The sequence below is a fragment of the Sinocyclocheilus anshuiensis genome, unplaced genomic scaffold (genome assembly GCF_001515605.1).
Source record: "Sinocyclocheilus anshuiensis isolate Anshui unplaced genomic scaffold, SAMN03320099.WGS_v1.1 scaffold475, whole genome shotgun sequence".
Lineage (NCBI taxonomy): Eukaryota > Metazoa > Chordata > Actinopteri > Cypriniformes > Cyprinidae > Sinocyclocheilus > Sinocyclocheilus anshuiensis.
This window is the reverse complement of record NW_015549650.1, coordinates 855,250-880,788: the sequence shown is the minus strand read 5'-3', so window position 1 is coordinate 880,788 and position 25,539 is coordinate 855,250. Positions and strand designations below refer to the sequence as shown.

General features: G+C 37.4%; 1 protein-coding gene across 1 annotated transcript in view; it reads right to left on the bottom strand.

Annotated features, from left to right (window-relative positions):
- Positions 1 to 25,539, bottom strand: part of LOC107660237 (cAMP and cAMP-inhibited cGMP 3',5'-cyclic phosphodiesterase 10A-like) — a 107,507-nt gene that overhangs the window by 32,021 nt on the left and 49,947 nt on the right. The window contains exons 2-5 of the mRNA XM_016449506.1: positions 20,460 to 20,591; positions 4,148 to 4,176; positions 1,225 to 1,345; positions 136 to 185 (exon numbers count right to left, since the gene is read on the bottom strand). Coding sequence (XP_016304992.1) covers positions 136 to 185; positions 1,225 to 1,345; positions 4,148 to 4,176; positions 20,460 to 20,591 — 332 coding nt within the window. The remainder of the gene's footprint in view (positions 1 to 135; positions 186 to 1,224; positions 1,346 to 4,147; positions 4,177 to 20,459; positions 20,592 to 25,539) is intronic.

Genomic DNA, 25,539 nt, shown 5'->3' with positions numbered 1-25,539 from the left:
ACTCAACTGTTTAACTCTAGGGGAGTTGGAAAATTAGCCTATTTTCAAAAATAGTGGAGTGTTCCTTTAATGACTTCAACATCCACTAAACATTGTTCAACATGTATTAACTCAGCCAGAACAGAAAATACTTACATTGTTGCATTCTCCAAGGAAGTAAAGTGCAAATCCATCAGCTTTTGTTGCTGTGAAGAAAAAAAAAAATAAAACTCCTAAAAAGTGTCACAGACATCATGTGTTAGGCATGCACATTCAGAATGGTTCAATCCCAAATCATTAACTGGACAAAAATGCACCCATATATTCTGAATCTTTTTATGGCATTTGTAGGAAGAAAATAAATAGCAAAGCGCTAATACATACTGTATAACTAATGTTTTTAACAGATATAATGCCACTTGCATTTGAAGAAGATCCAATAACCCCAAAGGAACAAAAGAATGCAAATTAAAAATTAAAATCAAATAAATCTGTGGTGTTTGCACCAGGATCAGAAATTAACCAGGACTTGGAGACAGTGTTGTTCCAGTCCTCTAATCTGGGGTGCGTTTCCCAAAAGCATGGTTAGCTAACTATGGTCGTTAGTTCCATTGAACTCCATTGGTAACGACGGAACTTACAACCATAGTTGCTTTTGGGAAACGCACCCCTGATTGGTCAGGCTGTATTCTAATTAAGCCATATCACTAAATTCATAGAAATTATTTCAATTAATTGATTCAATTTATGAAATCATAAAACCAATTTATGACATAAATCGACAGAATACTGTATGTTTCAGTGTTATTTTAATATCATTGATACTATTATAGTTTTTATTCATATTTTGAATAAACGGGGGCCAGACTGAATCCCAGCGCTCTGCAGTGCTGCAGCATGCAGATGAATGGGAATGGGAAGAATGAGAAGTGGATGGGAAGTGACAGGCTGAGCGCTGCTCCATCAGTGTGCGGAGGAGAGAGACGGGGAACACCCGTACTTAGACCTTTTAACCTGGATTTACTACAGCTCCATCTGTACAGCTCTCTACAGGCAGCTACGCTCCTTTTATGTTTCAGCTGCACAACACTGCGCTGTTTATGTGGGCAGTGTGAATGCTCGTTATTATAGTTGCCTAATATACTAATACATTATGTTTATTGCAAGTATGCAAATACTGCAGTAAAGTGCATGGGTAATTTGGGCTCTGTGAGTGTTTGTGTGTGAAGACAGAAAGGCTCTCACCTGTTTTGATGATGTTGCACAGCTCATAGAGCAATAGTTTGTTGTCTCCTCCAGTGTCCAGCCGCTGCTCCATGTAGCTGTTGAGCTCATATACGACGCTCTGCATATTCGTGTCCTGGTACTGCTGGACACAAGAAAGACACACATAAACATGCACATGCACTGTATACTACACAATACGGACAGAAGTACACGGAGACCTCCTTCTAATTAGATAGTATTAAGGTTGCCTTTCACTATTATTATGAAAAAAAAATAGAAGTAATTAGAAGGGGTGTCCATATTTTAGGTCATATAGTGTATATACTGTACACTTCAAAAGCCTCTTATGTTCACTAATGCTGCATTTATTTGTACATAAAAACAGTAATATTGTGAAATGTTACTGTAATTTAAAATAACAATTTTCTATTGCAATATATTTTAAAATGTAATTTATTAATGTGATGAAAAGCTGAATTTTCAGCATCATTACTCCAGTCTTCAATGTCACATGATCCTTCAGAAATCATTCTGATATGCTGATTTGCTGCTCAAGAAAGATTTCTTAATGTTATCAATGTTGAAATGTAGTGGAAGTTAGGCATGCTTTTTTAAAAATAATTATTTGATGAATAGAACGCTCAAAAGAACAGCATTTATTTGAAATAGGCCATTATTGTAAAAAGGAAAAGTCTTTACTGTCACTTTTGATAAAGTATAATAACAATATCAATTTCTGGGAAAAAAAGATAAATAAATAATTAAATAAATAAAAATCTTACTGGCCCCAAACTTTTGAATGGTAGTGTAGTTATTTAATTTTTTTTGCTGAAAGTTGGACATTTTTGGATGGTCCACTGAATGAGGTACTTATATTTATTTATCCATCCACACAGGAGACTCAATTCACCAATAATATCAATAGAATTTAGTATTAAATAACAAAGCAGCATAAACAATACATAATGCCCACAAATACTGGGTAAAACAGTCCATTTAATTAGACTGAAAACAGTCTTGCTTCATCCTCTATTCTGGGTGGATGCATTATATAGGTGCATTATATTGGACTGCCTTAATTTTGGCTTTAGTTTAGGGACCAATTCTCACTATTAACTAGTTGCTTATTAAAATGCATATTACTAGCATATTGGCTGTTTTTTAGTACTTATAAAGCACATACTAATGCCTTATTCTGCATGAGCATATTTTAGATCCCTTAATCCTACCCCATACCTAAACTTAACAACTACCCTAATAACTATTAATAAGCAGCCAAATTAGTTAATAGTTAGTTAATAGTGAGAATTGGTCCCCAAACTAAAATGTGACCAAATTTTGCCAAAAGAAGAACACAGCCTAATCATAAACATCCAATTAACACAGAATTCTGTCGTTTTTCCTCTCACATTAAATGTGTGGTTTGTGTATATTACAGAAATTAGTGCTAAATCAAACTTTTATGTATTTTAAATGGAGAGTGGATGGAGGATGTCTATTTCTGTCCCTGTGTGAAAGGTCAGAGTGGGCCGGTGGATGAGGGGTGTGTGAGGTGCTCCCCCATGGGAACGGCTCCCTACACATCCTGTTTATGCAGACGAACATGTGACGTCCCTGCTGTCCTTCTCCAAAAAGTATTTGTTTCCACAGCCCACCCTCCCCGTCCTCTCGGACCCCATCCCTGCACATTGTCTCCATCGTGTTCTGCTGTATGTCTCTCTCTGCCGGCCCCGTTTAACTTCTTCATCTCTGTCCCCTAAAATCAGCAGGCCTAAGTGCTTGGAGCAGAGTGTGTGTTGGTGCTATATCAGCCGATTAAAGTGCCTATGATCTCATTAACAGGTCATTGCCTTTGCTCATATAAATCTGTCACAGGGTTTGTGTTCTCTATGTCATTTGTCATTTAACAGACACTTTCATATTTAGCAGCTTTATGTGTGTGTGTGTTGCTGAGAGATTATTAGCAGAAACTCTGCAATGAAATGTTCCATGAGTGCTTCTCCCCTGATAACTGTCCCCACTCGGGACATGCTGCCTTTTGGCATGAACGTTCACACTTTTGCTACACACTTTAATAAAGGGGTCACATATTACTTTTAAAAAATCCCCCCTGAGATCCACTTCATTTGTAACACTGATTTCTCACAATATGACTGCATTAAGGTTAAACATATAAAGCCTACTGTATCATATTTGATATGCACATTTCTAAGGCCTCTAAATTATCAACATGTTCAAAACTTTGCTGAAAAACCTGTTGTACACAATCTATTACATGCCTTCTCTTTTTTTTTTTTTTGCAAGTGAAAAGGCCATTTAAGATAATTCCTCTTCAAGATGTAGTTGAAATAATAATTTTGATATTGTTATGAATATTTCAAGATGAACACTTGGTGGACTAAAGCAGCTTATCTTTACTCGATTATCCAAACATAATTTTTTATATTTAAAAAATAAAATAAAATAAAAAGGTCACGTAAAAATGTGAGTATAAAATATGACACATCAGGCTTTTGGCTCTCTCAATCATCATTGTATTGCATTGCATTAAATGTAATAAAACTGAGCATTTAAATATCATCTTACTATACCATATCATTCGGAGATATAGAGTGACAACTGATATTTATATGCATTTTATGTAAGTAGACTTTTTTATGCAAGATCTCATTCATGTACATTACAAGCTATCAGAATTAGATTTTATTTTCGGCCATATAAATATCAGTAACTGCACCAAATTGCATATTTTTGCTCAGTTTGGGTCTCTGATTTTTTTTTTTTTTAAATCACTATATCATACCATATGGGCCATAAATCTTGATGCATGAAATATGACACGATCATTTATTTTTTTTAAACAATTATTTAATCTGTTAGGCTTTACAGGGTTAGACAAACACACAAAAACACTCACAAACAAAAGCGATGCCTCACTTACCCTGCTGACATCTTTAGCTGAAGATTCATCTGTTAAAATACAAAAGAAAACCGTGTCAAAACTGATGAAGGTGAGCATACTGTATATTGTAACACAGTGTCACTTTCATGGATGACTGGACAGAATGTCCCTGTATTTGCATAAAGCATGCTTTATTTTGATTTATTATATGTCCCATATTCGCCTTTTTTATTTTATTAATGTATGTCCTTTTTATGTTTTTCAAAACCCTGCTATATGGAATGGAACTCTATACAGAATTTTGGGCTAGTGAGAGCTGAACGGAACAGAATAAGAAGCGAAGCAACCAACAAAATGTTCTGTCACTTTCCAATAGTCACATTTGCAGCTGATTAAGACAAAAACAGTTTTTTTCCTGCCTGGATGGAACACGGTGTTAAGGGAACATTCAATAAGTGACTCATGCAGCCAAACTGACAATTTTCCACTTCAGTGATGAGTGTCCTTTATAAGCTATGCAAGCTTCAAAGTAAAAATCAAAGTAAGTTTTTATAAACTGATACCTAAGCCCTGACATGTACTTTAAATACAAGAATGTAAAAGATAGAATGGCTTACAAAATCTCCATCTACCTTCAAATACTGTTTAGAAAATAAAATTTATTAGTGGCTCCAAATATTGTTGTGGACAACGGAGGGCCTTGGAGTCAAAAAGGATGAGGACCACCGTTCTACGGTCTTGTGGACTTCATGGTGACAAGCACATGTAATTGTAAGTCCTCAATACCGCAAGTATACGTGAGATGTGCCATTTGGGACAGGGCCCAACTTTATTTCATACTTCCTTGTCCTTTAGCTTTTAGTGTGAATGGACATTTAGACTAGAGGACAGATCAGCAGTTCTAACTCTCATGAGCAGAACTATGCTGGGTGATGCGATAGCACTTTCTGACTGATGACACAGACAAACAAGAAGAAAGATGGTGGAGGAGGCACTGTTCCCCACATCAGATTGCTCGTATCAGCTCACCTAAATATGGTTGATATATTGCAGGCTCATATGGATCGATTTGCGGGTGGATAAAGGCAGCCATGCGTAGGACAGCAGCGCAGTGCCATTATAACGCATCTGATGGCGTCCTGCTGTGTCAAAGCTGCTGATCTTTTTTGATTCCCTCTCGACATTAGCAGGCACTATGCTTAAACAGCCATTCATATCATCTTGTAAATATGACACTGTGCACTTTCAGCACAATCCACGTCCCTTGCCGCTGGGCTCAGGAGAACACTGCGCGGCTGACTGCAGGCCTCCAAGAATAGCAGTGTCTCCTCCTGCTGTTGCTTCTCACAAATCAATTGTAATGACAATATGGCACAGTTCCTGGCTTTCTGTCTACTGCCTACACTGGCAGCGTTCTTTGAAGCGAATTAGAGCCACATGAACCAAACAGTGACTGATCTGGTACATTCCACATACTGTAGGCAGCAACTTACATGTCGGAAAACAAAAAATCCCTCATGACAACTCATTTCAAAAGTGTGTGCTGATGCTAATGACGCACTACTCTAAACTTAGCTTTAAAGTGTACACTGTAAAATGTTATTAGTTAAAAAAACCTGTAAACCTATTGCCTTAAAAAAAAAAAAACTAAGCAAAGTAAAAAACTATTTTTAGTTTCAACAACTGATTAATTTTAAGTTAAATATACTAGGTGTGTATTGCAAACAACTCATTTATTTAAGTTGAGCTAACTATTATATTATTTACTGCAACTTGGAATTTCTCACTTGTATTTAAAAATACCCTTTTGAAACCAAACATAAGCAAAGCATGCTGGGTTTTCTAGGGTTTTCTGAGTAACAAAGCATAGTACGCAAATAGTACAGATTACTAGATTTTTACATTTAAAATCAACAAATTGTTGTGCATTAAGAAAAGTCAACTAAAACGTGTTAGTTAGGACATTTGTTAGGTTTTAGAGTGTGCAGAAATATATTGGTAAAAATAACTATAATTATAAAATAATTTTTTAAAACTGATATTAGTAGTAGCCTACTTTTAATCAACATTAACACTCCAAATTAACATTTCTCACAAGTGCAACTGGGATTTTCTTATATCTGAAAGGTAGCTTTTGAAAGCAGACCTGTGATGTCTCAAAATGCGGTTACACTTTATTTCGACAGTCCATTTTAGACATTCCACAAACTATTTGAAAGTACACGTCAGCTAACTCCTATTCATTTGCAACTATACTGTGTGTCAACCAACTCTCATTAGAGTACTGGAAGACGGTTAGAGTAAATAGAACAAGTTGACATGTACTTGCAAATTTTCTTATAGTCAGCAGAATGTCTGACCACCAAAATAAAGTGTCAGCAGATATTAAGCAGACAGTCTACTAATACTCTAATTACTGCTAGTTGACATGTAGTTGCAAAGTTATTTATAGTCAAAAATAAATGTCTAAAGCGGACTATCAAAATAAAAGGCAAGCTAAAATGCTTCCAGCATAGAAAGATCACTACGTTTTAGAACAGAGACGTGTCTCTCTGCCCAGGTTCTGCTGGGAAGCTAAGGGAGGGCAGTATTCCACTTTGCGCCATGCACAGGTCACCTGTGCTCACGTCATACTCCCTCCATTTCTGGCATTCCCAGATGGAAATGTTTGGTAATCAATCCAGCTCTCTGTGGGTAAATATCAGCTCCAGATCATTTGTAAACTGAAATGAAAACTCGGCATGAAAGGTAAAACAGATATCAGGTGTTTGAACAGAAGAAAGCTGTTAGCATTCACATTTATCTCAATGAAAGCTACTTGGCTGGTGCATATAGCCCCTGAACTACACAACCCTGACGTTGGGCACACTGTTACGGAAACAACAGATAAAGAAAGGACAAAAAGGATAAAACAAAATAAAACAAAACAAAACACAAAGAAAAAACAAAAACAAAACAAAGCAAAACAAAACACAAAGAAAAAACAAAAACAAAACACAAAGAAAAAACAAAAACAAAACAGAACAAAACAGAAAACTAAATAAATAGGCACTGCTCTTGATTAATGGTGGATGTGGAGATGTTTGGGAAACCCATTTGGAAACAATTTACACAAACCATTTTGGTGTAGAAATTACGCACAATTTAACAATTTTTTTATTTTGTTTATTTATTTATATGATCAAGGATAATACACAGCAAATACATGAGTGTTAATTTCTTGGTGTTACTTGTGAGTGTTGAGATTTAGAGTAGTTGTAACTCCTCTGTATTAGACATAACACTGCTGGAGTAAATAGCATGAAAGTGTTGGTGTTGTTATTGGCAGTAGTGTTGTTCAGCTTTAATTAACATTTCACACTGCCACGCCCAAGCCACACCCGTTTTTCAACTTTGTTTTGCATGGACGGCCGCTATTTTTTCATAGCACAATTTCTCCGTAGAAGCAAGGTGAGTTATGTTTTATTACACAAATTTTTATAAGTTTGATAAACCTTAATAATAATAATAAATTAATAATTTATGCATTTAGCAGACACTTTTATCCAAAGCGACTTACAGTGCATTCAGGATATACATTTTTTACCAGTATGTAAATTACGTAAATAAGTATTTTTACCTTCATATATGTATAATGATTTTGCTAAGGTAATTTCAACAATGTTAGGTAATTCCTATGATTTTACTTCAGTTCGCTTATATGAGTAAAACATACAGGTTATTTTATTTACTTTTGTATTTAAACTTATTTTTTTCCTTCATACCTATCATTACTGCAGTTCGATGTAGCACTTAAAATGGCGCCATGAGACATTCACGTGTGTGTGTTTTCTTAACTTTTTAAAACATAGCATATAAATATTTGTATGGTCTCCTCAGAACCTTTCATTCCCATTGTCCAGTATAGGTTGCACAACTTTGCATACCACTTCAAAGCACTTACAAACAGGTTTTATTGTCAGGGACTTGATGGTAGTTAGAAAATTATAATGAAAGATTGGGAAAAAATTATGGGGAAACTAGTAACCACATTCTTCAGAATATCTTCTTTTGTGTTCAGCACACGAAAGAAGTTAATACGGGTTTGGAACAACTTGAGGGAGAGTAAATGATAGAATTTTAATTTTTGGGTGAATTAACATTACCCATTAAGTACATGGGTAAGAATTTTAATATAATTGATTTATTATGAATAGGGTCTGAGTTTAAAATTAAGGAAAAAGTATACTTTAAGACTTATGTTTAAAGTTTGTCTTCATCCTCAAACTATCCTTTAGTCTCTTGTTTACCAGCACGCCCACCGCAAGACTGAAAAACAGAAGAACAACTCCACAAACTGCAGACCAAGATTGCACTTGAAATTGTCACCTTATTTCCATATTTTGGAGGACCCATATTCTTAGAATGGATATGTCCGTAATTCTTTCAGATTAAATATTGATGCAAAATCTATTTGACAGTTTGACTTTTGGTTAATGTTTGGATATGTCTTCATGTTTAAATGTATAGTTTTTGTGTTTTTGCTATTTGTGTTTTTAGGAGCACTTCTATGATGCATCAAGTGACTCAAGGTAACTGGTTTGGCGTTTAAAGACTGTACAGAGAAGTACAGACTAGAACCTGGTGATGGTAAAATTTAACAGATTACAATCATATAATCATAGCTTTGTTGCTATTTGGCATTACCAGAGTTTCTGTGCTTCATAACATTCATTTTGAATTTGTCCAATCAAATTGCTTTGCAAAAGTACAGTTTTATTAAATGAGTTTTTATAAAATGAGTTGTCAAACCAGTTGTTTTCATAATTTGATGGGTAGATGTTTTATTGACCTTTATTTTTAGAATGAACAGGGTAGGACATCTCTGCCCCCAACATCACAAAGCCACAACAAGGGAGCAAAGATCAGCCTCCTTCAGGCAGCTGACTATTTAGTGAGATTTCTTAAGGTGCGTGTCTTAATTTCTTCTTAAAGAGTTAGCTCACCCTAAAGGAGTTGAATTAACACTGATGAACTTGCTGGGTAGTGTCATCAGGACCACTAGGCTAAAGACAGACTGAATGAATAGGTCATGAATCACGCTGTGCACGTGTGTGTGTGTGTGTACCTGGCATTTATCACGTTATGGGGACCAAATGTCCCCACAAGGATAGTAATACTAGTAAATTTTGACCTTGTGGGGACATTTTTGAGGTCCCCATGAGGAAACAAGCTTATAAATCATACAGAATTAGTTTTTTTGAGAAAGTAAAAATGCACAAAGTTTCCTGTAAGGGGTAGGTTTAGGGGTAGGGTTGGTGTAGGGCAATAGCACATACAGTTTGTACAGTATAAAAACCATTACGCCTATGGAATGTCCCCATAAAACACGGAAACACAACATGTGTTTGTGTGTGTGTGTGTGTGTGTGTGTGTGAGTGACAGCGGGGCACAGGATCTGTCCAGATGTAGGATTTCTCTGGAGGCAGAGCGGTGAAAGATTTGGGATTTATCAATTACTCGAAGATAGCATGTGTGTGAGAAGAAGACAGGGCCAGGGGAACGCTAGGTGGGAATGAGGTGGAGGTAGCTGACATCACTGGGGCCTTGGGGGTCCTTGCTAGTCTCCACGAAAGCACAGACACATCATCACATACTGCACACACACTATCACACAAACAGTGATGCATCATTAGTAGTGCTTGCTAATATTTAGAGTTAGGGATCTGAACAAACCACTACGCCTAAGTATTAAAGGATTAGTTGACCCCAAAATTAGAATTCTGTCATCCTTTATTCCCCATCATGCCATTCCAATCCCATGTTACTTCTTCACTGGTCACTCTTTCCCAACAATGACTGGGGAACGGAGCTTTCAGGCTTCACACAGGACACAAAGTACCATACAATATCCTAAAGAGTTATATATGACTTATTGTTTAAAAAGGGTTTAAAAACATTATTCAGTAATATTAATATTCTCTAATATTATCAATTTAACCGCATTGATACTATTAGAATTTGAACTGAATTAAACTGGATGATGACACTAACTTTGCATTACTGAACTGAACTGAATCATCACTAATGTGACTTGAGCTGAATATCTTCTAAAAAGCTGCTTATATCTGAATCGAACTTGTTTTGTAATTGATAAACTTTGCAACATCTACAAAGTTATTGAACTGAAATGAAACAACACTGAACTAAATAATAATGGCACTGTTGTATTTTAAAGCTGCTTTGCAGCTGAAAATGAATTTGTTCCATAATTGATGAATTTTACAAAATTAACACTGTTATTTCCCTGTTTATTAACGCAAAGCCGCTTTGAAAAAAAATCTGGATGTGTGAAGCATTATATAAATATGACTTGACTTGCACGTATATGATAGGTTTTTATGATGAACAGACATAAATTTAAGTCATTATTCAGTGATAACCATCCTGCTGTGACTGGATCAGTACAAGTTGTGAACAAATCATTCACACCAGTATATGAACTGGAGCAACATGTATGTACATGTGCCTTGTTACTTTTGGACTTGTGCTTTTTGCCCTGTGGACAATAAAATAAATATCCAATAGACTTGAAAGGAGGAACCCAACTCATATCTACAGACCAGAATATCCTAGAGAATAAATACACCTAAAACACACACAAAATGTCCATAGCCTATTTGCTTAAAACAGCTATTACAACACTAGTTTGAATCATTTGAAAGTAAACAAAGAGATAAAGGATAGAGTGTTAGGGAACATGTGCTTCCAGGGTAAAAATGGTCACAAGCCATAAAACATGACCGATCCTATTTCACAGAAAAGCTGCACCTTCAACAATAATAAGCACTTTTTATCCACAGTTTCAAACTAAAGAATAAAAATAACAGAATCTATTCAACAGTGTCTTAATGAACAGATGTTGACCTCTGAATTGTAAGTCAAGTCATTCTCCGTCACCAGCAACAAGATCTATCCTTGAACATCTTTGAAGGAGACAGAATTAGAAAATAGCTAGATGTCACCTGTAGGCAATGTTCCCTCTAAGCTGTGCGCGCGTGCGGCCACGCAGAAGAAATAAATAAATGAGTTGGGAAAGCCATTTGATTGTATTCTAGTAAAAACGAAAGAAATTCAAATGATCGGGTTAACCGCTATAAAGTTGATGTCGCTATAGAGTTAGAACCGGTGAATGCGGCTTACAGGTTTCATAGAAAGAGAATGATGTGCGCCAAATGAGCCGCTGGCCCGCTGTAGAAACCGAATACTTCAGTGGTTGCTGACGAAATAGCTCAAATCGAGAGCAAACGCAATGGCATGAAATAAAACGTCCTCATGTTTTAAAGAAGAGTGGCTTGATTAAGTGCTGGAAATAGCGGATGATGGGCACAGAACTGTAACAAAACTCAGAGACAATTACAGTCACACACAGGTGTATTGTGCAAACTGTACTTCATAGGGATGTTTAGGAAGCTATAGAAGAATTCACGTTCACGTTTTTTTTTCTTTGAAAATATTTAACTTGCAGATCTCAGTTTAAATGCTTCAGTTTGTTTTGATTATGTTAGGCCTATATTATAAACTTAATAAATAATTGACCTTGTTTTTTAATTGAGTCACTTATGCTCATCAAATCTGTATTTATTTGATCAAATATACAGAAAAAAACTGTAATATTGTAAACTATTAGGCTATTGCAATTTCTAATATTGGTTTCATATTTTAATATACTTTAAAATATAATGTATTCCTGGTGAAGCAAAGCTGAATTTTCAGTATCATTACTCCAGTCTTCAGTGTCACATGATCCTTCAGAAATCATTCTAATATTCTGATTTATTATCAGTGTTGAAACTGTTGTGCTGCTTAATATTTTTTTTTTATTGTGCTGTTTTGATTCTTTGATTAGGCTAATAAAAAGTTAAAAAGAACAGCATTTATTATAAATAGAATATTATTCTTTTGTAGCAATATAAGTCTTGACTCTTTACTATCACTTTTTATCCATTTAACACATCCTTGCTGAATAAAAGTATTAATAACAAAAAAATAAGAATGAAAAAATGTACTGACCCCAAACTTTTGAATAGTATAGTGTATATTGTAATACAACATTTCTATTTTGAATAAACACTGTTCTTTTTTAACTTTTTATTTATCAAAGAATCCTGAAAAATATCACCGGTCCCAAAAAATATTAAGCAGCACAACTGTTCCCAACATTGATTATAAATTAGCATATTAGAATGATTTCTGAAGGATCATGTGACACTGAAAATTCAGCTTTGCTTTACAGGAATAAATTACATTTTAAAGTATATTAAAATAGAAAACATTTATTTTAAATTGCAATAATATTTCACAATATTATTTTGTGAAATAATATTCAGTATTTTTTTTATCAAATAGATACAGCCTTGATGAGCCTAAGAAGCTTGTTTTAAAAATTGACTGATCCCAAACTTTTGAACGGCAGTGTATTATACTTTAAAAATATTTTCTCAGGTAACCTAAAATGTACATCATTTAGTTACAAGGGTCAAATCAAATATAAATAGCACATTAAAGTGAAAAGTTACACACTTTTTTTGTGTACGTGCTGTACAGGTCTGGTATAAAGAATGTTTTTGCTCAGGTGGCTGAAATGTCCGCCCAATAGAGAAAAGTTTTGCTCAGCAAGAAAAAAAATTAGAGGGAACATTGCCTGTAGGTCTTGTCCTTTATCCTATTGATTTAACAAATCATTCAGTGTCACATTGTCAGAGCAGGATGTCTTCAGTGCATGAGACACCTTATTTTTTAATGCTGAGGTACTGAACTTCAGAAGCCAATATTACCACATTCAGCATCAGAGACAGAGAATATACACTAAACGTATTCATATATATACTCACATTTTGTTGCTTTGCAGACTGAAATGAAGACGGACAGTATTTGTTTTATCCAGCTGTATTTACTGCAACTTATAACATCCAAGTGAAAGATATAACACCAACATAAAATAAAAAAAATATATAATAAAATATAAATTTCAGTCCTTGGTAGTGCAACTGAAGCAAACAATCAGCTATGGGTGGCAAGGCACTGTCAAAAGATCTCCAGGATAAAGTTGTGGACAAGCACAAGTCAGGAGATGGATACAAAAAAAAAATTCAAAGGCTTTATCAATGCCTAGAAGCACAGTGAAGTCTATTATTAAGAAGTGGAAGGTATTTGGTACAACACAGACACCTCCCTGGATAAGGATGTCAATCCAAACTGATGAAAGAGCAGGAGGAAACTGGTAAGAGCGACCAAGAGGCCTACAGCAACTCTGAAGTAGCTGCAGGAATTTATGACAAAGAGTGGTCATCGTGTGCATGTGACAAGACAACAATATCACAAATTCTCCACAAATGTGGCTTGTATGGGAGGGTTGCAAGAAAAAAGCCACTCCTCAAGAAAGGCAACATGCAGTCACGACTGAGCTTTGCCAAAACACACCTTGAGGTTTCTGAGGCCGATGAGACTAAAACTGAATTATTTGGCCTCAACACCAAACGTATGTCTAGCGGAAATCCAGTACAGCTCACCATCCAGATAACAGCATTCCTACAGTAAAGCATGGAGGTGGTGACATCCTGTTCTGGGGGTGTTTCTCTGCAGCAGGGACTGGAGCACTTCACAGGATAGAAGGAAAGATGGATGGGGCAAAATACAGTCAAATTCTTGAGGAAAACTGGCTGCCCTCTGCCAGAAATTGTCAATGGGAAGAAGGTTTACCTTCCAACATGACAGTGACCCAAAGCACACAGCAAAACTGAGCACACAGTGGTTGAAGGAGAAAAAGGTGAATGTCCTTGCATGGCCTAGTCAGAGCCCAGACTTAAACCCCACTGAAAATCTGTGGAATGACTTGAAGACTACAGTCCACAAACGCTCACCACAAAAGGGACCACAGATGGCAAATAGCTAAGAAACACCGTGGCAGGTGTCGATTTAAAAGTATGCACATTTCCTACCTTCTTTGTAAATGAAATTCATCTCAAATCCTTCTTCAGTCGTTTCAAGTTTATCCATTATTCGAATGCAAGAAAAATATATCTGGTTTTCCAACTAAAAACTGCCAAATAACGTTTACACGTAGTTACGTTACGTAATCAGAGGGTGGGGAGATGGAGGGATTCCCCCGCTCTATATGTCTCTCTGCATCAGCTAAATTATTATTTTTTATTCCCAGTGAATAGGAGTTAAAACTCCCACCCGGGTGACACTACTCCAATAACAGACCATGCAAAATACCCAAAAATATTAAAAATATTGCAAAGTAACGTTGCAACCTTGCAAACAATAATAAAATCAGAGAAGGACTTCAAAAAAGAGGGACCATTATAATGTTTGTTATTATTAAAATTTTATATAGCCCACGTTTTTATAAAAAAAAAAAATGTAATTTACCACTTAGGCAATAACATTGACAATAACGTATATCTGTAACATACGTTGTTTGTCTATGGCCAAAAATATAAGAAGATATGTTTTCAGTGGACTTTTAAAATTTGCTTTGCTTGAGAAAACAAAAATATACAGTTACAGTTTTTTTCCTTTTGATTTAGTCGAGTTGGTTTTGCATCATACACAATATAATTTTCGGCAATCGAGATCTGACAGCAACAGCACATTTTTCCGCTTGGGCGAGCACTTTGCGGACAGCTTACCTTGCGCATTAAATCAGCCGCAGACCAGCAAATCATTGAGAACGCGCTATAATCCTGACAAGTCATAGCAATAGAGCAGAGGCGAGAAAGCTGCGGAGAATCTGCTTGCCCGGAAGCAACTGCAACTGGTAGATTTAAAGAAAACTACTGCAGTTTGGCAAATAAATCATTGTACGTACTTATTCCTAACTCTTTAAGCTACATTTCAAATGACAAGGGATCAACTTATAATCATGTTTATATGAATTATCCCGTGAACTTATTCTCTCAGATGGCCTGGGTATGCGGAGCATTCGCAGCTTATATGGACGGAACACCACTGATATATATATATATATATTTAGTTATTTATTTATGACGGGTGAGACAATGCTCAAACACAAAAAGACGGATGGTACTTTGACTGTAGAATCTTCATTAATTGCAAAAACGCCTGACATGCTAGAGGTATTACAGTTAATCAGAGGGTGGGGAGATGGGGGGATTCCCCCGCTCTATATGTCTCTGCATCTGCTAAATTATTTTTTAATAATATAATAGGATAATATAATTAATAATAATAATAGGAGTTAAAATCCCCTGCCGGGTGACACTAATAACAGACCATGCAAAATACCAAAAAATATTAAAAATATTGCAAAGTAACGTTGCAACCTTGCAAACAATAATAAAATCAGAGAAGGACTTCAAAAAAGAGGGACCATTATAATGTTTGTTATTATTAAAATTTTATATAGCCCACGTTTTTATAAAAAAAAAAAATGTAATTTACCACTTAGGCAATAACATTGACAATAACGTATATCTGTAACATACGTTGTTTGTCTATGGCCAAAAATATAAGAAGATATGTTTTCAGTGGACTTTTCAAATTTGCTTTGCTTGAGAAAACAAAAATATACAGTTACAGTTTTTTTCCTTTTGATTTAGTCGAGTTGGTTTTGCATCATACACAATATAATTTTCGGCAATCGAGATCTGACAGCAACAGCACATTTTTCCGCTTGGGCGAGCACTTTGCGGACAGCTTACCTTGCGCATTAAATCAGCCGCAGACCAGCAAATCATTGAGAACGCGCTATAATCCTGACAAGTCATAGCAATAGAGCAGAGGCGAGAAAGCTGCGGAGAATCTGCTTGCCCGGAAGCAACTGCAACTGGTAGATTTAAAGAAAACTACTGCAGTTTGGCAAATAAATCATTGTACGTACTTATTCCTAACTCTTTAAGCTACATTTCAAATGACAAGGGATCAACTTATAATCATGTTTATATGAATTATCCCGTGAACTTATTCTCTCAGATGGCCTGGGTATGCGGAGCATTCGCAGCTTATATGGACGGAACACCACTGATATATATATATATATATTTAGTTATTTATTTATGACGGGTGAGACAATGCTCAAACACAAAAAGACGGATGGTACTTTGACTGTAGAATCTTCATTAATTGCAAAAACGCCTGACATGCTAGAGGTATTACAGGTCACGGTATTTGCAAAAGTTGGAACAGAAAGATACGAAGAGCATCACATCACATGGACTGAAGCCACTGGCCCTGCTGTTAGGCCTGTAATGAGGCTCTCACATTCACTACAACAGTGGAATCATATGATGTCCGGGTATCTCCACAGCTCAAGACAGTGAGAAGTACACCAGATTAGGACAACCTATTATTAAACTAATCAGTGATCACACAAGTACACTTGTGACCTATCAAATAAAAGATGTTCAGATTTTACTTGGAATTCTGTGAAAGCTTTCCTTTTGCTTTTCTCAATTAGAGCCTTGTGATTAACCTGCACCGATAGTCTCTTATTCTCTGAATCTCCTGAACGTGGTCATTTGAAAAATCTGTCATCATTTACCAGCACTGCCATTCCAGCCCTCTTTGTCTTCTTCTGCAGAACGTTTAATTTTTAAAATTGGAAAAAAAAATGTCCCAACATAATCCTGATTATTTTACATTCTCAGATACTATATGTACTACTATAACTTACTTGACTGTTCAACGGGCTGTAGCTGCTCACAGACTCATAAGACAGTGAGAAGTACACCAGATTAGGACAACCTATTATTAAACTAATCAGTGATCACACAAGTACACTTGTGACCTATCAAATAAAAGATGTTCAGATTTTACTTGGAATTCTGTGAAAGCTTTCCTTTTGCTTTTCTCAATTAGAGCCTTGTGATTAACCTGCACCGATAGTCTCTTATTCTCTGAATCTCCTGAACGTGGTCATTTGAAAAATCTGTCATCATTTACCAGCACTGCCATTCCAGCCCTCTTTGTCTTCTTCTGCAGAACGTTTAATTTTTAAAATTGGAAAAAAAAATGTCCCAACATAATCCTGATTATTTTACATTCTCAGATACTATATGTACTACTATACATATACATATACATACTTGACTGTTCAACGGGCTGTAGCTGCTCACAGACTCATACACACCTTATGTAGCTCTGGCCCTTTTCAGCGCAGCGCTCGTAGTCTTCTGTCTTCCGGTTTGTCTTTCCACTGTAAGATCTTACGGATTTATGAATGAACCACTCTTTAAAATCTTCCCGGTCTACTGACAACTATTATGACATTCGCTTCGAACATTACAATACTCATAATAACTTTCGTTAACTCTACAATAAGTAATTCCACTTCACCAACTAATTACTCGTCAACAGCGGTGCCATAGAAACATACAAAGTTCAAAAACAATATAGATGTTCAAAATTCTATAGATGGCTGTGCACTTGTTTCTCTGGTACATAAGTTCTATAAGAACCAAAGACAATTAAGCTCGAAACCTCATTAGTCCTTAGTATGATGTGGTAAGTGAGCACTGTGCATACACAGTGAAATACATGACAGAGGACAGCAGAGGTTTTCATCTCTCACAGGGAGGGCCTGAAGCTCATTGTTATTGTGGAAGTTGTTCAGAGAGTTTATTGTGTACTAATGACCAGGCCCACACAGAATGCTACACATCTGATTGATGACCCTACGTTACATCACCTATGTCCTCTTCCAAATGACATAAGTGAAAGTTACAATATGATTATATGTCACTCGGTTCACAAAGTACACAGCTAGTTTCTAATACTTACTGTAATTCAATATACAGATTTGCAGAAAGTGACCGGTAAAGCCTGACTGACTGCATAAGAAACATCTGCAAATTAAATGATTGCTCAAGAATTTTCCATGTTGGGAAATCTTGAATTTATTTTCATGCTCTGAAGTGAATCTTCAATGAGTGTAGTAACTTTCAGCGACCATATTACAGAAGCATCCCAACAACTCAGAATCTTATTTTATCTGGTTAGTAACCATGGTGTTTTCAGGATCTAATTTAGAATAATTCACCCAAAAATTAAAGTTTATATATATATATATATATATATATATATATGAAAATTCCATCTAGGACAGACTTTTGGTGGGTTAAAAAAACTAAACAATTACATAAACACTGAGATAACAGTATCGAACTGTACATTCATTGTCAAAATTCAGGGAGTTTTTCTATACCACTGGGTTGTACAGCTAAATTAAAAAAAAAATCATTAAAAAATGTATTTTAGAAGATTATCAGTGTTAACAGGATGAACAGATATGAAATGTAATGTGTCTTGGTTGATTGATCACACATTCTGGACCATATGCTTTAATCGATGGTCAGTGGGGAAAAACAAAAAACAAACAAACAAAAAAAAAAAAACCTTTGAGCATTGACATGCACAAATAATTTGAAAGCTAACATGCATGCTAATTCAAAGCACTGCTTCATATGCATCTCAGGCCAAGACAGAATCTGGCACACATGGTTTGTAGAGAGTCTGATGTTGAAACGGTGCCTGAGAAAAATACTGCTGCCCAGCCTGCCGATCAGAGCCGAGGTTAACCATCAGCCGGCAGCCTGTGAGAGAGCTCTGCTGCACTCATGCAGAAAACATTCCCAAAATGCGACACATTCACCCTCCTCCAGTCCCCCTCCCGACCGACTGCATGCCCCTGGAGGTTGGCTCTGACGTCAGTAGCTGAGCTGGGCTGGCCGCCAACCCATGTGGGCCCTTGATGGATGTGATGGGTCGAGTGGAGCGGGCCGCAGCATGAAGCATGCTGTGCACAGAGAAGCCAGTCCCGCTTAAATAGCCCTAATGACCCGTAAGGACCCAGCAGGCCCCCTCTCCCATACTTTCACCAGTGCACTAACCCTTTAGCCTTCTGCAGTCTTTGCTGCTCAGGTTACATACACACAGACACATGCACAGGAGAGGTGTGCACGTCAAGAGTATTGATGCAGTTTTGTTGGCTCAAACACATGTTATCATGAATGGTACACCAACCAATAATCTAAATCAAAATGGAACATATGGAAGAACAAAAATAAAATTATTTATTGTAGGGTACTGAGAAAAAAAAGAAAGAAAAAAACTTTACTGTACCATATAGATTCCTGTCCATATGGAAAATATATATGATTACTATATTACAACTGAATAATTAATACGTTTTGCCTCAAATGTGTAAGAATATTTGTAATAATGAACAAGCATACAAAATGTACAAAATTTCTGACATGCACAACCAGTATCCAAATAGTAATATGCAGTATTAATGAATTATATTTTCTTAATCTTAAAGTTATAATATTTATAGTATATAGTATCTGTGTTCTGTAATTTTTTTAAATCAAAATGGAACATATGGAAGAACAAAAATAAAATTATTTATTGTAGGGTACTGAGAAAAAAAAGAAAGAAAAAAACTTTACTGTACCATATAGATTCCTGTCCATATGGAAAATATATATGATTACTATATTACAACTGAATAATTAATACGTTTTGCCTCAAATGTGTAAGAATATTTGTAATAATGAACAAGCATACAAAATGTACAAAATTTCTGACATGCACAACCAGTATTCAAATAGTAATATGCAGTATTAATGAATTATATTTTCGTGTTCTGTAATTTTTTTTTTTTTAAATGTCTATATAGTTCTTTTTTTATTTTAATCAAGTGTTGATACAAAACAGTAGAAAAAGTTAATTTTATAAAAGGAAAAAAAAGCCCTTTAAATTGAAAATTTATAATGTATTAAAATTAACATAAATTGCTGAGGCCCATCCTCATAGATAGAGCAAACACAGCTTATTATAATAGATATTATAATAGTACTAGTCATATTACCAAGGCACAGAATTTGTGCCAAAACACCATAGTTTGAGTGGAAACACAACCTTTGACATTAGCAAAACAGACATGGGAAGTCTCCTGAATATCCGATTTAAACCATATTATTTTAAGTCAATTTATTTTGATATTTATGATTATATGGCTAGCTGCATTTTACCTCAACTAATTGTTGCATTTTTTAAAAAATTTTTTAGGACCAAACCAGGGACCCATCAGCTGAGAAACACTGTTAAAAAATGTATTTTTCCAGAAGCATACAGTACATTTACCAGCAAATAAGCATAGAAACAAAATGCAGTCAAAATATTAATGTTTACACTTGTGAAAAATAAAACAATATGTCCAAAAAAAAATAAAAATCATCCTCAAAATCAAAGACATCGTCACAGTAAGTAATCGCAGCACTATTTTTAGAGCACAGGGCTCTTATTAAAGAATATATTGGAGCACATGGCCATGAGTCCGTACCTGCAGGCTGGCTGCTGCTTTTCCGTTTCAGCCATCTGTCTACGGTCTCCGCACTCACACTCTCCAGCACAAACTCATCCAGCATCTGTGGGTGAAGGGAGAGATAAGCCTTCACTTTCTCATCCGTCAGACCTGCAACAGAGTGATCAAGATTAGTTTCTTCCCCTCACATTCATTCACAAAAAAACAACAGCCACCCAGTGTGAATATATCAGGATCTTGCATGTCCACTTAAAGCATTATAACAGGTCATTCCTTGTCACGATTCTACATGGTTCACATGGTTGTCCACAGGGAACAAGTTTGCAAAACATCACTTCACTGGAAGTGGATATGGAAATGGACAGATGGGCATTTTAGACTGCTGTACTTGACTATAAAGAACAGCATATACATACAAAATATACAAATTAATTGATATTGGACTGTACTGTATACTGACACCTGTTGGTGCAGATGCAAGAAGTTTCTGTTTGGTTTATTAGGCTTTTTTTTTTTTGGTCTTTTGCTCTGTCCATAACACAAAGCGATTGTATGTCTTCAGAAGATTTTAAATTGTTGTTCACATTTAATTTAGCCAGCCAAGTCAATTAAGAATTATTTTCTTATTTACATTCAGGCCCTGGCAGCCAAATATAGCTCACAGGTCATATGGACAACTTTTATGGTACTTTATACGGAATTTAAATTTATTTTTTTATTTATTTTTATTTTGTTTCTTTCAACTAGTATCTCCTTTAGTGGTTAACAGACAAAAGAAGATAATATGGGGAATGGCATGAAGGCTTGTGATGACAAAATTTGCATTTTTTAGATTAAGTACATTTTTAATGACATTCTAATCATGAACAAAAGCAAGGAGCTAGTATGTATGAGGTTTAGAGGATTCAAGCTAGATTGGAAAAATGAAAAGCTTGAATGAATTGGATGAATCTAATAGATGATTTGGTCATGTGACACATGGTGGCAAAACAACTTGTACCTGCCCACATTACAACTTTTAATCTGCACTGATGTACTGGGGTGCTGCAAGGCTCTGTGCTGGGACCACTCCCATTATGCAGCTCAGTGTGTTTGTACTACTGGAGGCTTCTCCAAGCAAGAAGGCCCTTACGGAGACACAGAAAGAAGATGGACAAGCTGACTGTGCTTAATAGGTAATTAAGAGTTTGAGAGCTCACTAAGTGCTGTTGTTTATTGTCTTTGTTGTCGGGGAAAACATCCATTTACAGGGCCATTGCTGAAGCCAATCGCATTTTGGTTAGCTAACAACAAACCACCCACACTTTTGTGGGTAGTTCTAGTAGAACTCCTTTTATTTTTTATGGTTGTTGTTATATTTACTCCAGATCTGCTTGTCCTGTGCTTAACTCTTGCAAGAAATCCATAAGCAATATTTAAATGTGTCTCAACTTTCTGCTAAGTATCAATTTCAATTATCCATAGGCTACAGAAAAAAATACACTAAAAAGGTAATGATCACCTGGAAACTTATAAGAAAAAAAAAACATCCAGCAAAAACTACATTCTGTTTATATCGTAGACTTAAATTTCTTTCAAGCCAGAGACCCATTTCTATAGCCTACACCAGAGATCACAGATTAGCGGTGGTCCAGATCCAAAATAGTTTCTACATAGACCATGAATAATTCCTTCATAAATTAATATATTTATACAAAATTATATTGTTTTCTCCCTTTTTCTCTAACTGGAACAGTCAATGCAATGGTGGCATTTTGTAGAAAATGTATTTACACAGACATCATGCTGTTTTCCTGTTTAGGATTTATTGTTTACTACTTTTACAAAGAATTACAGCTGCCAGCTTAAACATTTATCAAAATAATTATGAGAAATTAAATGTGAAGTTCTTACATCACAAAAACAGTGTAAGATTGACTTTGCGTCAATGGAAATTTAGAGACTAGACCTCCAGGAACTTTAATTAAAAATGCCATAGAATGGAAAACGTCTCCAGGTTATGCATGTAACCATGGTTCCCCGAAGGGAACGAGACGCTGCTTCGAAACGCTACGGGAATGCCTCCAGCGTGACTACGCTCTGAATCACATGTGTAATCAGTCCAATGGATGTGGGGTGACGTAGCGACCAGGAAGCATAAAAACACGTGCGGTGAAACCAGCGTCAGCTTCTAGGAGTGAAGCAAGCGCTGGCAGGGATGCCGGATCTTTGGCCCTGAGACGCAGCGTCTCATTCCCTTCGGAGAACCATGGTTACATGTGTAACCTGGAGATGTTCCCCTTCAGGAACTCGAGCTGCGTCGAAACACTACGGGAACGAGTATGCCCACGCCGCCAGACTTGCAAATCCCTGCCTAGTGTGGAAGAGCACAACTAAGGCGAGAGAAAAGGGAGCCAGGAGTGGCTAAAGTAGGCGGGGCCCGCCATCCCGAAGGCCAACTTCTGGAGGAGTGGCCTGCGCACTGCACACTCTCAGTGCACTGCGGAGGAAATGTGTAAGAAGAGGGTTTCTTCTCACTGAATGGCCACCGAGAGGGGCGTGGTAGGCCGCAATGGCCGCCACGAAGACCTCTAGGGTGGAGTGGGTCAACCCTGCAGATAAACAGGCCTGCAGGAACTCCAGAACTGTACCAAACGGGCAGTTAGCTGGGTCGAGCTGGCGGTCTCCGCACCAAGAAGTACAGTTTCCTCATAGAGGGAGCTCTGGATGACAGAATGATCTGTAATACAGATCTTGGATCTGAGAAGATTGTGAAGCTTATAAAGGTGGCCAGATTAAATTAGTTTGGTGACAGAGCAGATATGAACCCTACAACTCAGTCTGATGAGATATGTATCAAAGAGAAAGAGAAAGTGAGAGGGAGAAAAAAGAGAGAAAGCGAGTCCATGGCGATCTTTGGAATGGCATTCTACCATAATACTTGTGCATATTTCATACAATATAGAAATGGCACATCTCTATTCAGATAAAAGATACCTGCTACATGTACACGATCACTGAAGAGCTTGGGGTCAGTTTAATTTTTTTAATGTTTTTGAAAGAAGTTTCTTATGCTCACCAAGGCTTCATTTATTTGATCAAAAATACAATAAAAAGAGTAATATTGTGAAATATCACTGCAAATTAAAATAACTGTTTTCTATCTTAATATATTTTATTAAAAGGGAATTTCATATTTATTTTATAGTTAAATTTATTCCTGTGATGGCAAACACTGCTGAATACTAACTGCCCGGTTGGTTCAGTGCTGGAGTTCCTGCAAGAACGATTCTCTGAAGGGTTGACTCCTTCCATCCTAAAGGTGTACGTGGCAGCTATATCTGCTTACGACTCCCTTTTGGAGGGTTTATCATTAGGAAGGAACCCGTTGGTAACCCGTTTCCTCCGTGTTGCTTTGAGGTTGAGGCCTGCTATATGTACTAAAGTCCCGGCATGGGATCTGGCCTTGGTCCAGGACGGGCTTAGTAAGGCTAGCTTTGAACCTCTACAGGAGGTTTCTGAGAAGTTTTTAACACTTAAGACAGTGTTTCTTCTGGCCATTTCCTCTCTTAAGATGGTTGGTGATCTTCAGGCCCTTTCAGTGGCCCCATTATGTCTGGACTTTGCACCTGGGTTGGTCAAAGCATTTTTGAACCCAAGGCCTGGTTATGTGCCAAAGGTGCCTAGTCAGATTCCATGGCCGGTAGTGCATTCTGTCCTCCTCCCTTCCGGGAGCCAGACCAGGAGAAGCTTAATTTAGTGTGTCCAGTGCGTTAAGCAGGTGGATATTTGAGGCTATCTCCCTCGCCTATGAGTCCTCTGACCTCCAGTCACCTTTGGGGTCAGGGCCCACTCTACTAGGAGTATGGCGGCCTCGAAGGCCTTCTTATCTTGTGTATCTATGCACGAATGGTCTACCCCGCTCAATTTTGTCGGGTTTTATAACAGATTTGGGAACTACTCCGGGCTCTAGTGCGCTTCTGTCTTAGATGTGTGTTAGTCTTCACACTAGACAGGCATTCGTCAGTATGACAGAGTTGGTATTCCCGTTCCCATAGTGTTTCTAACAGAACTCAAGTTCCTGAAGGGGAACGTCCCTAGGTTACGTATGTAAACATGGTTCCCCGAAGGCAACGCGACGCTGCGTTGCCTTCCATACTTCCTGCATCCTTGTGAGTGCTTGCGTTAACCTGTCAGAAGCTGACCCAGTTTTCACTGGATGCACTTTTATAGCTTCCTGGTCTCTACGTCACCTGCCTGTGACGTATTGCTATTCTATTGGACTGATTTCACATTTGCTTCAGAACTTCGGTCACACAGAGGCGTTCCCATAGCATTCCCGATGCAGCGTCTCGTTCCCTTCGGGGAACCATGGTTACATACGTAACCTGGAGACGTTCCCCTTCAGGAACTCGAGCTGCATCGAAACGCTACGGGAACGAGAATACCCACGCCGCCAGACTTGCAAATCCCTGCCTAGTGTGGAAGAGTACAACTGAGGCGAGAGAAAAGGGAGCCAGGAGTGGCTAAAGTAGGCGGGGCCCGCCATCCCGAAGGCCAACTTCTGGAGGAGTGGCCTGCGCACTGCACACTCTCAGTGCACTGCGGAGGAAATGTGTAAGAAGAGGGTTTCTTCTCACTGAATGGCCACCGAGAGGGGCGTGGTAGGCCGCAATGGCCGCCACGAAGACCTCTAGGGTGGAGTGGGTCAACCCTGCGGATAAACAGGCCTGCAGGAAATCCAAGAAGCATCAAGTTTCCTAATAGAGGGAGCTCTGGATGGAGGATGGTCTCAACAACCTCAGTTGAGAGACCAGAAGCTATGAGTTGTGCCTCCTCAGAGGCCACACTCACAGCTTCCACAGCTCCGGGCAGGGACGCACCCTCCGCCTGTGAGAGGAGATCTCTCCTGATGGGAATCTCCCATGGAGCGCCGTCGAGGAGAGGAATCAGGTCCAAGAACCATACTCGGCCCGGCCAGAACGGGGCTACTGGCAGTCAACTGACCTCGTTCCAGCGCACTCTCTCCAGAACTCCCGGGAGTAGAACAATCGGGGGAAAGGTGTACAGACGAAGCCTCGGCCACATCTGTACCATGGCATCCAGCCCCAGTGGAGCT